This window comes from Carassius auratus, chromosome 2 (assembly GCF_003368295.1).
Source record: "Carassius auratus strain Wakin chromosome 2, ASM336829v1, whole genome shotgun sequence".
In the NCBI taxonomy this organism is placed as follows: Eukaryota; Metazoa; Chordata; class Actinopteri; order Cypriniformes; family Cyprinidae; genus Carassius; species Carassius auratus.
The window spans coordinates 23,472,215-23,488,353 of record NC_039244.1 but is presented as its reverse complement, the minus strand read 5'-3'; the positions used below and the strand labels follow the sequence as shown (position 1 = coordinate 23,488,353).

At 39.1% G+C, this 16,139-nt stretch overlaps 2 protein-coding genes across 2 annotated transcripts in view; both read left to right on the top strand.

The window, feature by feature from the left end:
- The window catches only part of LOC113121236 (supervillin-like), a 65,071-nt gene that overhangs the window by 43,430 nt on the left and 5,502 nt on the right, over positions 1–16,139 (top strand). The gene's annotated exons all lie outside the window — the stretch shown is intronic.
- On the top strand, positions 173–15,083 carry LOC113037667 (NACHT, LRR and PYD domains-containing protein 3-like). The gene is made up of 24 exons (XM_026194977.1): positions 173–337; positions 1,061–1,133; positions 1,547–1,690; positions 1,840–1,860; positions 2,757–4,449; positions 4,682–4,765; positions 5,065–5,232; positions 8,745–8,828; positions 8,984–9,151; positions 9,227–9,388; positions 9,696–9,776; positions 9,853–9,909; positions 10,062–10,214; positions 10,432–10,590; positions 10,778–10,846; positions 12,331–12,414; positions 12,504–12,590; positions 12,798–12,947; positions 13,267–13,425; positions 13,542–13,622; positions 13,728–13,877; positions 14,009–14,167; positions 14,259–14,357; positions 14,458–15,083. The coding sequence occupies exons 2-24, from the start codon at positions 1,115–1,117 to the stop codon at positions 14,654–14,656; spliced, it is 4,230 nt and encodes a 1,409-aa protein (XP_026050762.1). The 5' UTR covers positions 173–337; positions 1,061–1,114; the 3' UTR covers positions 14,657–15,083.

Genomic DNA, 16,139 nt, shown 5'->3' with positions numbered 1-16,139 from the left:
TGACAGAAATGCATTTACACACCAAATACTAGTATACTTTGATACTAGGGAAGGATCTGGGTCAGAGCAGGCATAAGTTTTTATACAGGATTGCGAGTTTACTCTGAATTTTGGAGAAGACCGTCTTAAAGAACACTTTACTGTTTGTTTGTTTGTTTGTCTGAGTGAACGCTTTCATTTTCAGTATAGACTACAGTTCGTGACAGAAGCCCAGAATGATGATGTCAAGGCGGGTCACACTTGAAATGAAAAGTAAAAGTATTTTCCTCCTGGGCATCATCATTTCAGGACAAATGGTCAGGGACTACACAGCGAAGCTACATGTAAATGTGCTAAGGTAAGACTTTCTTGAGTTTACAACTATTAACAATACAAATCATTTCCCAGTAGACTATATATATTTTATTAGTCATGTCCATCGACAAAGAGACGCGAAAAAGTTCTTCATAACGTTTAACGGGTGCATTAGAAACGAATTATAACATTTAGCCTTTATTTTACAAGCTCAACACAAAAAGCGAAACTAAACTAAAAAGCACCACTAAAAAGCAAAAAAAAAAAAAAACATTCAACCAGCTCGTAGCTTTCAATTAATTTGTTTCAAGAAACGTTTGTTGTCAGCCATAATTCACCATAACTATAAGATCATTTTACATAATCCAACGTTCTTTTTGTACTGTATGTAGTCCTTGATTTGACTAGTTCTTCACTCGTAAATATAACCTACTACTGTAAAATCATAACAGGATCGCAGTCTTTCAGACTCTATGTGCCATTGTTTACTGTATAACAATTCTAGCTGCTGCTATATTTAGTACGCTTTTACGTGACAGCTCTGGTAACTGGTAAAAGGTTACCATTTTCATTTATTTATTTTTTTGTCAAGGAGGGAAGTATGAACAAATGATTGTGATTGTTTCCGAACTCATTTCTATATAGAGAACTCATTTGGGAGTAAAATGCCGATAAATACTGCTGAATTATAGAACGCAAAACATAAAATATCTCTTGCCTTTTCCCATAATTGACACTTACATGACATCTTGCCTATTTTCTTCAGGTTGAGCTCGTCATTTCAGATTACAGGAGTGCTCAGATATACTGAAGACAGCAGATGGATGTCTCTAATAATGGTAACTTACAGTCACACATGAAACAGGCCAGTCAGATGTGTTGGTTTTAATAAAGACTCTGAGCAGTGAACAAAAAAGTGCGATACTTTACTGCGTGCTCTTCAGTAAAAGAACCAGAATACAAAAACATATGCTTAGCGCTCCACCTAGTGGTAGTCTTAAAGAACTTAAAAGAAGACTTCACACGAGACAGCTTAATTTAAACAGCTTAAGCTAATATATATATATATATATATATATATATATATATATATATATATATATATATATATATATATATATATATATATATATATTTTTTTTTTTTTTTTTCTTTTTTTTTCTTTTTTTTTCAACAAGATAAGGTCTGATTTGCATGTAAACTATGGCTAAAAATTACCTTAGCGATCTGTCTTTCCTTTCGTTTTCCACAGAAGACAAAAAAGGAACTGTGGAGCCTCATGATGCTGTTTCTAAAATCAGTATCTGTGCCCAGAATGGAAGCATTATTTCAGCACCTGTGATACAGAACTCAACAGTCACTGGAGATATTAACATTGCTCTTAATTACTTCCCAGGTGTGTGTGTGTGTGTGTGTGTGTGTGTGTAAGCATCTCTCTCTGCTGGTGGATGTAGCACAATGGAACACAACTGTAATACAACTCATATAATTTTATACTTTTTAAAATATTTAGTTTTAACTTAAAGTTTATTGTTTCTGCTATAGGACCTGAATCTGAAGTCACAGGTTTGTAAAAATCTACTTGAATTTACACAGCATGTGAAATTATTTGAGATTATGTGAAGTGGATAAAATTCACATTAGTAGCCTACATCTGATAATGGTTCTCTTTCTAACATTCGTTTGGTATCTCACTAAAGGCGGTCGCACACCGGACGAGAAGCGCCGCGTCGCGTCGCGCCACATGTAGGACAACTCAAGGTATCGCACACTGGACGCGCACATTCTATATGCGTGAGCTCAATTTCGCAGCAAGATGGGAGAGTTTTAACTTCATCTATTATTATTATTTTAAATATATGATTTTAATTGATAAAGGCTTAGTTTTGAACGTTAATTAATGAAAAGAAACTGTGTTATTATAATAAGTCTGTTATTGTTTTGTTGTATCTGTTGTCTAGGCAACTGTGCAGCTGAAAACGTAACCAAACACTTTTTGTAATGTTTTATTTGAATGAAACAAGTGTACTGTATTTTAATTTCAGTTTCAGTTTATAACATCTGGGTTTTTTTAATATAAAACTATGCGGATGGCGCTCTGTGGCGCGGCAGAAATTTGAACAGCGTTCAAGCTGCGCTTCTCGTCCGGTGTGCGACCCCCTTTAGGGTGTGGCCGAATGTTACTCCCATCGTTGTTAATTCCACATACATCTGAAAAATAAAATTTTGAATTTGTAATCAAAATAAAGTACAAAATGTTACTAGAAAATAAACAAGAAAAGAAATGGAACGTTACACTTTTTGTGATTTAGATTATTTTAGAACTCAAGTTTTGTTTTTCATACTGTAGGGCCTGGAAATGAAATCATAAGTGTGTATATGTATTTGTTTATGCTGCTGGGTGAAATAACTGTGATCTAAAAAATTTAATAAGACAGCTGTTTAAACCCTTTTTTTAACAGATACAAGCACATTGATCACCGAATACAAGAAGTCTGTGCTGTCCAACTATGTCTACATTACAGAATACACCTCCCGTGCCGGTGAACAGGTGCTGCTAAATGACCGCTACACTGAACCGCTGATTATTCAGAAACACAGAGAAAAGAAAGAGCGAGAGAATGAGACGCGCTACAGAGGGGAAAGATTCTTCAGCACCAGAGAAACAAATCAAAGAAACCAAAACATCAGGCTTGATCAGCTTTTCGGCCCAGAGAATGGCTCCAAAATGGTGACTGGAAAAGCTGTCATTCTCCAAGGTGATTCTGGAAGTGGGAAATCAATCACTGCGCAAAAGATCATTCTGGATTGGGCCTCTGGAGAGCTCTACGCTGGACTCTTTGATGTAGTGTTTCATCTGAGATGCAAAGTGCTCAACGGGCTCTCTGGTGAGGTGAGCCTGCTGGATCTCCTGAACTGTAGTTTAGCTCCAGAAGAGATTGGTCAGATCTTAAAAGACATACCACAGAGGATCTTGTTCATCATTGATGGTTTTGATGAACTTGTGCTTCCAGGAACCGAAGAGTTACTACCTCCAAAACCAGACATCAAATCCCATTCACAGGCCATTGTTTGCTCTCTTCTGAAAGGACGTATGATGAGAGAGTCCTTCTTGCTAGTTACTACGAGATCCACCTCTGTAGACAAACTGGAGATTGTTCTGAAAAAGCCACAGTGCTTTGTGGAGATCATGGGATTTTCGGAAAAAGGAGTGAGTGAATACTTCCGAAAGTTCTTTGAGGATGAAGAGTTTTCAAGTCAAGTGTATGAGCAGATGAAGATACATGAGATGCTCTACACCGCTTGCTTCGTCCCTGTCATCTGCTGGATCGTCTGCACAATATTCAAGAGAAAAGGGAAGAATGGTGTTGCAACTAGCGTGTTGACGACAACCACATCCATATTTGTTGATATTGTGCTCACACTCTTGAAACATCACAGCAGTTTGAATCCGCATGACGAGCTCAACCTCCTCAAGAACCTGGGTCAGCTTGCAGAGAGTGGAACGCCAAAACGCCAAGTCCTTTTTTCCAGAAACAATCTTCCAAAGGCAATCTCAGATTTACCAAACATTCCCTTCCTGTGCAAATTTCACCAGCAAGAGAGAATTTATATAAAGGAGATGTTTAGGTTCTTGGACCTCCACTTTCAGGAGTTCTTCACCGCTCTCTTCTACATGTTAACAGACAAGGCAGAGGTGAAAATAAAAGTCAGGGAGCTACTGGAATCAGTAGGCTATGGGAGGCACAATATGCAACTCTTACCTGTAATAAGGTTCCTTTTTGGTCTCTCGAACAAGAAAGTGAGCCGTTTAATCCCAGGGGAACATACAAAGTCAACATCTACCATTATTCGCGCAGAGCTGGAGATATGGATCAGCAAAGTTATAGAGAAGAACATCATGGATTCATTTTACATGAGTGATTTCATTCTTCATTGTCTGTATGAGCTGAATGATAGGAACATACTGAAGAAAGTCATGAAGCTGTGGGAACGCTCAGGCATTAACATCCACTGGTCTTTGAAGGAGGTCGACTCTCATGTCGTGATGTACTCTCTCCAGTATTCTTCACGCATTATGACTATGGAAGTCAAAAGCAATGCGAAAGATCTAAAGATGCTTCACCCTGTGCTTTGTAGGTGTACAAATTTATGGTAAGTGACTTTCAATTACATGCTCTTACAAGCAGGGCTCTGGTGATACCATTCAAATCCAATGGGATTTATTTAGTATTTCAAAGAATGCCATCACAGTAGTGTCCATAAAAATGTTGTTACCATTATATCATCTTATATTCCATATATTCTCATTATTGTTCTCTTTATTATAGTATAAGAGGTTTGGTTTGCAACATGAATACTGATTTTGTCATTTATTTATGTGTAGTTTGGATTTTGATTCAATATCTGACGGTGATGTTGACCTCCTGACATCAGCCTTGGGGAGAAGAAAGAACGTGGGCTATTTGACGTAATGTTCTCTTGCTTGTGATTTCTATGCATTTTCTATGCTTTATATCTGTAAATGCAACAATGCCAAAGTTCTCTAAAAATTTGTTTAGACACTAAATGGCCTGTTCAAACCATAATCTGGTAACTAATTTAACTGCTGCAGTGTTGTTATAGATATTATGTTCTTTATATTTATGCATCCACCATAAATCCATGTTTTACTTTTAGAAATAATAGAAAAGAAGACAATATGGTGAATCGACCCATTATCTTGTGCTACATCATGATTAGTGAAGCAGTGTTATGAATGCATTGCAGTATGGAGGATGGAGCCCTGTCAGATGAAAGTGTGCAGAAGATCCTGGAAACCCTCAGTGGACAAACATCAGTGGGTAACATTCGGCTGGTGATGAGGAACATCAGCAACGCCAGTGTCGATTTAACCATGAACTTTCTTGTTAAACAGTTGACGGAAAGAAAGTTCAGGTAAACCAGACACAATAACAAACACAAACAGGCAGCTGACAATGCATGAACATTCAACATTTAAATGCATGTTAATATAGGCAAATTTGTACATGAACATTGGGAACATACTGTATGCGTACGTTTACATAAAGGAAAACTTTATTTATGTAGCACCTTTTTAAAAAAGAGTTTACAAAGTGCTTTACGGAAGAGATATGAATGTTGCATTCACAGAAAAAAACACACATTATATTAAAGAGATAAAACAAAATCCAACAACGTAAGGGTAGGTAGTGACTTCTAGAAGGGTAGGTGAACCACACACACGCACTTAGGGGAATCGATATCTTCGGAGGCAATCCTTAGAGAGATAGTATAAGAGGAGTTAGTCCTAATAGTAAGCATACAGGAATTATCTTGCCGCGAACGTGACCGGATGATGACTGGGTGCGTGTGTGGCTTTTATGGTGCAGCGCTGATGAGTGGATGATGAGGAGCAGGTGGTGATGACTAGTATTCAGGTGAGGGTGTGCTCTTTGATTGTGTGGAGGTGGAACCTGGCGTGTTTGTAACAGTACCCCCCTCCCCAGGGCCCGCTCCTGAGGGCCAGGGACCCCGATGACGGGGTGGACGTCCTTTTCCCATGGGAGCTGGTCGGTTGGGGTGAATGGACCCTCTCGCTCTCCCAGAACCAGTAGTCAACTGCGGGAACATCTGAGAGCTCTCCTGACCAGGGGAATAGAGGTGGCTGGTAGCCGAGTACGCACTTGAAGGGTGTGAGTCCGGTGGTGGGTTGATGGAGGGAGTTCTGTGTGTACTTGGCCCACCCCAGGTATTGGTTCCAGGAGTTTTGGTGGCCATGACAGAAGGTATGGCGGAAGCGTCCGATCTCCTGGACCTTCCTCTCCGTCTGCCTGTTTGACTGTGGGTGATAGCCAGAGGACAGGCTGATGGCCACACCTAGGAGGGAGTGAAACGCTCTTCATACCCAGGAGATGAACTGGGGGCCCTGATCCGACACGATGTCTTCTGGAATGCCGAAGTACCTGAAGACATGGTTAAACATCAGTTCTGCCGTTTCCATGGCAGTGGGTAGGCCCTTCAGAGGAAGAAGACGACTTTAGAAAATATATATAAAATATATCCACAATTGCTAGTATACATGTGTTATTGTCAGAGGGTGGAAGGTCCGTGATGAAATCCACCCCTAGGTGTGACCACGGGTGGTTGGGAATGGGCAGAGGATGGAGTTTGCCAGTTTTACCTTCTGACATCCGAGGTCATGTTGGGCCACCAGAAGCGTTCCCGTAGCAACGAGAGGGTTTCATTGACCCCTGGGTGACCAGTGCCAAGTGATGTATGGGTGGAGTGGATAAGTGGAGTGCGCTGTGTCCTGGGGATATACTGGTGTCCTGGTGGGCAACCCGGCGGGGTGTTGTTAGGAGGTTCGGCCGGAGGAAGAGTCTCAACTGACCAGGTGATAGGAGCGACCATGACCTTGTCCTGGTGGATGGGGTCTGGGTTTTCTGACCTTTCTTCGGGTGCATAACATCTGGATAGAGCATCGGCCTTTACATTCTTTGCCCCTGGGCGGTAGGAGATGGAAAACTGGAAGAGGATGAAGAATAACGCCCAGCGGGCCTGTCTGGGGTTGAGTCTCTTGGCTGCCTCTAAGGTATTCCAGGTTCTTGTGGTCAGTGAGAACTTGAAACGGATGTTTGGCTCCCTCCAGCCAATGTCTCCACTCCTCCAGGGCAAGTTTGATGGCAAGTAACTCCCTATTCCCGATGTCATAGTTTACCTCCGCTGGGTTGAGTTTCCTGGAGAAGAAGGCACATGGATGGAGGCGGCTGGGAGTCCCCTGAGCCTGTGAAAGGACCGCTCCCAATGAGGCGTCCACTTCCACTACGAATGGTAGATCGAGGTCTGGATGTACAAGCAGTGGGGCGGTCGTGAAGGCTTGCTTGAGGGCCTGGAAGGCCTCGGTGGTGGCAGGAGTCCAAGACAGAGATTTGGTTTTCTGGCAGAGGAGGTTGGTTAGAGGTCTGGTGATTGTGCTAAAATTCTGAATGAATCGTCTATAAAAGTTGGTGAGGCCAAGTAATCGTTGCAGTTCCTTAATAGTGGTTGGAATGTGCCAGTCCCTAACTGCACTTACCTTCCCCTCGTCCATCCGGATGCCACTGCGGTCGATGATATAACCAAGGAACTGCACTGAGGGTTGATGGAATGAACACTTCTCTACTTTCAGATAGAGCTGGTAGTCCCTCAGGCGTTGCAGGACCTCCGCAACGTGGCGCTGATGTTCTGCCAGGCTCCGGGAGTATATCAGGATGTCATCAATGTAAACTAGGACGAACTGGTGGAGGAAATCCCGGAGCACCTCATGTATGAAATCCTGGAATACAGAGGGGGCGTTTACAAGCCCATACGGCATGACGCAGTACTCATAATGGCCAGTAGGGGTGATGAAGGCTGTCTTCCACTCGTCCCCCTCACGTATCCGGATGAGGTTATACGCGCTGCGGAGGTCCAACTTGGTGAACACAGTGGCACCACGGAGATGTTCCAGGGCCGCTGGGACGAGGGGAAGTGGATACCGGAATTTCTGAGTTATCTTATTTAAGGCTCGATAATCAATGCATGGCTCGCAAACCACAGAGTGAATCTGCCCACAGTAATGCTTTGCCTTGCAATTGGGAAATGATGAATGCTACCTTAGAGCGGTCCGTTGGATACGAGAGCGGTTGCATCTCCAGGACCAGTGAACACTGAAGCAGGAACCCGCTGCATTCCTCCGCCGAACCAGAGTAGGGCGCCGGCCTGGCCATGGGACTGGCGTGCACGGCAGGTGAAAGAGGGATGACGGGATCGGCGGAAGTGCTCGCTGGTGGTGGGGATGCTGGTGCCGACATGAGTGTACAACGGAGTGCATCAACCAGGTCTTGGAAGGGATCCGTGAGGCTCATGCTTGTGTCTCTCTGTGCTGGTCCGGTTATCTGTTACGGATCACTCGGGAGACAGAGGAGTAACAGATGAAGTTGTTTATTAAGACACAAGCAGAGGAGCAGGAAGTGAGGAGTGGATGGGCGTTGGGATCCGTGCCGGGAAGGTAGTGACTTCTAGAAGGGTAGGTGAACCACACACACGCACTTAGGGGAATCGGTATCTTCTGAGGCAATCCTTAGAGAGAGAGTAGAAGAGGAGTTAGTCCTAATAGTAAGCATACAGGAATGATCTTGTCGCGAATGTGACCGGACGATGACTGGGTGCGTGTGTGTGGCTTTTATGGTACAGCGCTGATGAGTGGATGATGAGGAGCAGGTAGTGATGACTGGTATTCAGGTGAGGGTGTGCACTGTGATTGTGTGGAGGTGGAACCTGGCGTGTTTGTAACAACTACATGCATTGTAATTATTAAAGTTTATATTAATGCTTTAACAGTCTTAGATGGACAGGCATACTGTACATACAATCTTTTTCTGTATGTAGTTTTTTTTGAATAATCTTGGCTTAATTTGATTTCTCAGTTTATGTATTGCCAGTCAAGCAGAAAACATGGACAAGAGTCTTTGCTCAGAGTTCACTATTGAAAGAAAAAACGATTCCTTCTGGTAAGTGAATTCATATATCATATTCATTCATGAATTCATTCCCAGTTAGTATTTCATGAATTTATTCACAAAAAAATACAACATTGTGTAACTTAAGCTCTTGAAGATACATTTGTTAATATAAAATAATTAATAATTGCTTTTCCTCATTTCAGGTTTACTGTTGGGCACTATAACGGGCATCAGGGTGAAATCTCAGGAGAACCTGGTCTTTGTTATTATCAGGGTTTTTCAAAAATATCCTTTGGTCTTTGTCCTTTCTGTGCAATACCCATGACTGACTTACTCAAGACATCTCAAAACCTCAGAAGCTTCTCAGACATGTAGGATCAGTTCTGTTAATTTCCCCATATTGTTTTATTATTATTATTTGCTAACATTTGTGCATTTGTTCCAAGGAAAAACACTGAGTTTGATGCGAATGTGGATGCACTGCTGTCTTTCCTAAGTCATGTTCCTGGTTTAACTGAGGTGGACATACAAGCTGAGTACCTCACAGATATTTGGACTTCTAAGATTCTGTCCTACCTTCAAGTCAATCCAAAGATTCCTCACATAAAGTAAGAGAAGACAATGTTTGCATATTAAGATTTAATCTCTCAATAAATTACGCTTATGCATTTAGCAGATGCTTTTATCCAGAGTGACTTACAGTGCATTCAGGCTATACATTTGTGTGTATGTGTGTTCCCTGGGAACTGAACCCACAACATTTTACGCTGATTAAGCAATGCTCTACCACTGAGCCACAGGAACTTAAATGTACAGCTGATTTAAATGTTAATTTCTTTGGCTGTAAATTTACTATTTAAATTAAGTTCACTAATTCAGACTAATTTGTTTTGTAACACATTTTTGACCTTTTAGGTTTCATTTGAGCAATCTCATGATTAGTGATGAGGAAAGGGTTTGTTCAACATTTTCGGTCTCTAGAAAGCCATTTGAAGAGTAAGTCATTGTTTCTTTTCCTTTGACTTAATTTGTTGGTGTTGTGTTAACTAACTGTTGGTAAAATCTATTGCAGGTTCGAGATGCATGACAGTGAAGAGAAAAATCCATCATTGATTCTTGCAATGGACAGGTGGGCTTATGATATAGCGTTAGAACACATGCATAAAATATCCTATGTTCTTTTAATTATTTATTTTAAATTCAAGACAAAGAAATGTAAATTCATAACCATTTTAAATCCTAATGTGTGTACATTTACTTTATGAATATGAATTTTTCCAGATCTGGTAGCAATGGAGAGTCGGTACATCCACATCGACTGAACAAACCGGCACTGGTGAAGCTCATTCTCAGTTTCCCTCCTCTTAAAGGATCTAGTGCCAGTTATGAGGTTCTTTTCAAAAGGCTTTACCAACTCATTCAGTTGACAGAACAGTGAGTTTAATGAATTAAACTGACTTCAGTTATAGTATTGTTTCCAAGTTGAAAATTGAAAATTCTTAATTTCCTTTGATAACATTAAGTCATAATTTCCAATAGCATCGATATCAGTTTACTTCAAACAGGGTGATGAATACAAGAATGCATGATTTGGTACAGTGGCCAGGGGAGAATCTAATAATTCTTCTAATACATGGATTCTTTTCGCTAGATGCCCAGAGCTGGATGAGCATATGGATTCTCTGCTGCTATTCCTTCACTCTGTTCCCGGTCTGAAGGAAGTAAAAGTTTGGCTAAACAACCTGATTGAGAGCTGGGCGGCTGGTCTGTTCGCCCTCTTCCTGTCTTGTTCTAGCTTACTTCACTTGCAGTAAGAATAACCTGATGTGTACAAGATGTTCAAAGATGTACAATGATGCAAATACCATTTTATATTATTATGGTGGACATTAAGTACAATGGTCTATATCATGGTACTGCCGCAATGCATTTGTATGGAAATGGATGTGTATGCTTTCTGTACTAAAAACTAAACTATATAAATTCTCTTTTGGTAGATTGAAAACCAGTATGTCTCTTGTTAGTGATGTGGAGAGTCTGGATATAATGAGAGATGATGGAGTGAGGTAAGATAGTACCGCCGGTCCCCATACAAACGCCCAATCTCGCTATCACCTCCTGTTTGCGGCTTAATACAAATGATCAAAATAATTAATGGACAACTAGGCTATATCTGGGAAAAGACATCAGCGCAGTCTGGTGTTCTGTCGATTTGTCCTAGCCTGTCAGATTTTGCTAGTTCAAAGGTAAAGCACTGCGGTCACACTATCTGCGCTTCAAGGTTATTGCGCGTCTACTCAGCGGTGCGTGGTAGATTACGGTGCAAGCTGTACAAGACGCTACAGTCGTCTTATTTAGTAAATCTTCATTCGGTTGTCATTTTTATTTATATTCATATTCATATTTATATTCATGGCCTTCTATTTATGTTTTCACCATTTATTTTACTATAATTGTAATTTTTACATACGCATTTTTGGGTTCATATTATACTTTTTCGTTTTTTTTTTTAATTAATGCATAATTTGGATTATGTTTTGTACAACTGCCTTTCTACTTACAGTTAACATTATTCTATATAAGTTGGATCCATGGATTTTCTTTTTTTTTATCACGTTTTAAGTGTTATAAGTACATTTTATCATTCAATCTGTACCTGCTATTGTACGGTGTATCCTGTTTATGTATAGAAAATCAACATAAAGTGAGGGGGAAAAAAATATAAAAAAACGATTAAACCAAACTGTTTTCATGTCATTTCACTGTTTCATTATTAAATAATTGCATGCCAAAATAAAGAGAATCTTTATGTCCATACTTACCACTGTGGTGATTTTCATATTATTTTACTATTTTCACTCTATAGTCAAATTTTGAAAAATTCATAAAGAAATCTAGTCAAATTGTTTTCTGCAAACTCCACCAGACTCTTGTTCTACATGTCTCCAATTACCACTGTGGTCATATCATTTTACTATATCATTCTTTAATAATTGCATGCCAAAACCATGAAACATGCTATCTTATTCACTATTTATTCAAATTTAAAAAATAATCAATCAAACTCGTTTTAATCAAATTGTTTTCTGTTTTCTGTAAACTCCACCAAACTCTTCTACATCTCCCAAGACGTCATCTCACCGCTGTGGTGTTTGTCATCTTAATTTAGTGTAAAATTGTTTAATAATTACTTACCAAATAATTACCAATGCTATCTTCTTCCTTACTGTAAAAACATATTAAAAAGGTCAAATCAAATTGTTTTCTGCAACTCCACCAGACTCTTGTTCTACATCTCCCCAGGTATCACTGTGGTGATTGTCATCTTACTTTGCTGAATAATTTTTTAATAATTGTGTACCAATGTCCTGACCGATGTTATTGACATTGCCATACGTTTGGCTTAGTGAATGTCTTGGTAATTCTCATCCTGCCTTGTGTGTGCAGTTTCTCTGTCTTTGACCCACAACATGAACATGCCGTGACTTACAGGTGAATTTTTATTAATATGAATACACACATTTACAGCAAAAAAAAAATGTATACACAGGGCTCAGTCTGCAGGAGAGATATCAGATGACAGTGATGAAGATGGCGTGTCCCCTCCTCTCAATGACTGCAGCGATGAAATCAAGTGAGAATCATCTACTCTTCAAATCATTACTTCCCTTACAACACCATGCTGTCTGCTGAGAAACTTATTAGAGGCTATGTGTTTTTCAGCCAGAGTGATTCTTATGAACTGGACAGCGTGGAGCGTGTTGTCTGCTCAGATATCAGGATGTGGAGGAGATTATCAGGGCAATGCAGGTAACATAAACTGTTCAACAGAATGTTATTTTATGAGATGAGTCTATTTAGAACAAATAAGATCAGTTAGGAGTGGTCCAGAAGGCAGTACATTGCTTACAGTAATCAAAAAACATTTGTGTAGCAAATAGGAACATTTTATTTCACTGTTTTATGAATCTTTGTGTATGGTTTTGCTGGCCAGCTCAATTTCTGTTTGTATTTCAGGGTTTCTTTGAAGTGCACCAGCTCCAGTCCCAGGACAAAGTCGCTGTTCTCAGAGATAGAGCTCATCCTGTCTGAAAACTCAGAAAAAACTAGCAGTGACTGGAAAAACTTTCTAAAAGCATATATCCAATGCAAAGGGATCTCTATAATGTAAAAATTGTTGCACTTTATTTTACAGTACGTGTACTAACATGTACTTATAGTGTACTTACAGTGTATTTATCTAAGAAAGTTCTGGTAATACAAGGTAACTACATGGGTTAGGGTTAGGTTTAGGGGTAGGTTCAGGGTTAGTACCTAGTTATTACATAGTTATTGTAATTACTAAAATAAGTACATAGTATGTACATGAGGAACAGGACTGTAAAATAAAGTGCTACCGTAAAAATAATCACTGGATATTTTGGTATTTACCATGAAACTGAATGTTAAATAATTATTTTGTTAATCATTTTCCATGCAATAACAGAAGTCCTACATTTGAGGAGAGTGTGGATGCTCTGCTGTTGTCCCTGCACTCGATGTCTGCTGTGAACGAGGTGCGACTGACCACCGACAGACTGACCGAGAACTTGGCTGTGAAGATCTTCTCCATGTGTCACACAGCTCCCAGTCTCCATAACATCTGGTATATATTCATTATATTTTAACATAACATCATCCTCATCATTTTATTCACTTAAAGCAGGCAATGATCAGATAGCAAAGTACATTTAAGTACATTTTTAAATATAAGCCTGTCAGTTTGCAGGTTGAGTACAGTAATACACACAGTGAGCTCAATGTGTGTTCCTCTCTCAACATCACCAGAAACACAGACTCCACGTAAGTTTATCCCTGATGGTACTCGTTGTAAAGATATGACAAAGATTTCTAATATAACCATAGAAAAATTAACTTGGGACTTATCTCGTTGTCTTTTATTTCAAGCTTGACAGTTGACATTCAGTTGGCCAGTGATAGCATGACTGAAACATCTCCATCATTCATTTCATTCATATCGCCGTGTTCAGAGATTTCTAAACTGGATGGACAGGAACTCTTTGAAACTCTTGGCATCCTTAAAGGTTTAGAAGATGGGTAAGGATTCGGCCATTTCATTATTTACCTGAAAATTAATTGTTTGCTTCTAGTTAAACACTTATGTTTCTTTATTTGAAAATATGCACTGTATATATTCCTCAAGTTTAATTATTATTCCCATAATCTAGATGTGAAGAGCATGAAGAGCTTGTGGGTGTTTTGATGTCCACCTTGCTCTCCGTTTCTGGTCTGCAGAAGGTCAGACTCAAGATCAGCAGTCTAACGGAGAACTGGATGAAGAAGTGTCTGTTCTTAACTGAAGTCTGTCCCAGTCTTCAGGAGATCAGGTATCCGGATGTTTAAAAGAAATTGCTGTTTGTCCTTGAATGCAATTTAATTAAAAATTGAAAGAATGTTATTGAAATGTAAATGTTTCAGATTTGACTGCATAGAAAGTGGTGGCTTGTTGTTGGAGGAGGTAGAGAGGATTCTGCAGAGCTCTCAGATGGATACAGATTGCAGGATAATTATCACAGGGTCTGTCCTATAATACTACTTAACCATTTAATATTTCTAGTTTTATTATCCCCTATTGCTCCATTAATGGTTTAATAATTGATGTTCAATCTCTTTGAAGGATGAAGCGCAGTAAAGCCATGAATGGGTGCACTGCAGTCATGATGGACACATCCAGATCATCATCAGCCTGTGATCAGAAAGTGAAAGTCAGCTTTTTCAGGGACTCTCTCACAAGACGGTTCACAATAGACAACATTGAGACAGAAGACACTAATGATGACGACCCTGAGGATGAAGACATTATCTTTTATTATTGATGAATGGCAGAAAATGAATCCAATATTAAGATTGTTTAGTAAAAATACATAGTTCCATATATTTCTATTCATCTTAATATTTTGAGTGACAGTTTTATTGTCACAAAAATCTTTAGCTTTACTAAATGTTATAAGATGAAATTAACGAGGGATGTCATGATATAAATGCTGAATACAGTGTGATCACAGGAGCAGCTACATGTGCCCTTGACTCTTTAATGGTTCCTTTGACAACTTGTTGATTTTGAAACAATAAGATTTGTTAAAGTAATGAGATTTATTAGCCTACTTTTTAGGCTATAAAATAAGAAATTAAATTGAAAGGCATATTTAGCTGTAAATTAAACAAATATTACACCAAGAATAACATATTTGAAAGGTTAACCTAAGTGCTATCAATTAATTAAAAAATAACTAATCAATCACACATTTTTTATACAATTGTGATTAATTGCATATTAATATATTTATTAAAGTTTTTTCAATTCAAGTTTATTTGTTACAAAGCAACTTTACAGAAAATTATGTTTCTACAATATTTAGTAATAGCTTATAAGTGATGACTGTCAGTTTGTGCACGTATGACAGGATTTGTAGAAAAATTAATACAAGACGTAGTCAGACAGATGATGAACAATTTTAATATTATTAATAATTAATAATTATTATATGATGCAGTCACACTTGTAGCAATATTAGTTGGTTCTGTTGTTGATTCAGGGTTAGCATCATCTGAGGTCCTCTGATGGTCAGCATCATCTCTTCTCAGGTGTTCTGGATCCAGACTGGAGCTTGTGTAAATCCTAGCAAAACATAGAAACAAATAGATACATCATTAGCATCAAAAATTTATTGTTTGATTCTAGTTAAACACTTAGTTTCTTTATTCTTTATATTACTCATTGGCTGCAGCATCTTTTTTCTAAGTTCTAAAAAATACCGTATGCGACTAGGCACGAATTTAGATATTCATCTAATTAATCCATATGCACGAAGACAATACGACCTTTTGGTCGCCTTTTTGATTTAAAGCTTGATAAAGAGAGTGCAAGTTGCTGCAGCTGCGAGGAGGACAGTGATGCACGCGTACAGGAGTGATTGACAGTTCGCGGCACTTTGTACAAAAAATAAGTTTAAGCTCATTAGCGTTAGGGTTACAGAAAGGTCAGATTTTTTTTCTTTTTAGAATGACATTTGAGTTCATGATTTTAATGTTATTGTTTCTTGTGGCAGACTATAATGAAAGACGGTTGTAGTTAAGGTTTGAAATTCAGTATCTTTTATTATAGGCTAAGGTCTAATATCATAAGCCCTCCATCCCGTCACCCAAGACCGCAGACACCCCCTTTAACCCCCCACCCCCCTGCTGTAGCGGATCTGTGTATGTGGAAAATCGAACGCGCAGCCTTTCAAACTCCATTTGACAATTAACTTTGGAAAATTATTAATTACATTAAAAAGTCTGCTTTTTATTTTGATAGCA

Bases quoted from the DNA above. Each gene is read 5' to 3' on its own strand.
- LOC113037667 (XM_026194977.1), top strand. The intron at 5,233-8,744 runs GTAAACCAGACA...TTGATTTCTCAG, and splicing joins TTGACGGAAAGAAAGTTCAG to TTTATGTATTGCCAGTCAAG. The intron at 10,215-10,431 runs GTGAGTTTAATG...TCTTTTCGCTAG, and splicing joins CTCATTCAGTTGACAGAACA to ATGCCCAGAGCTGGATGAGC.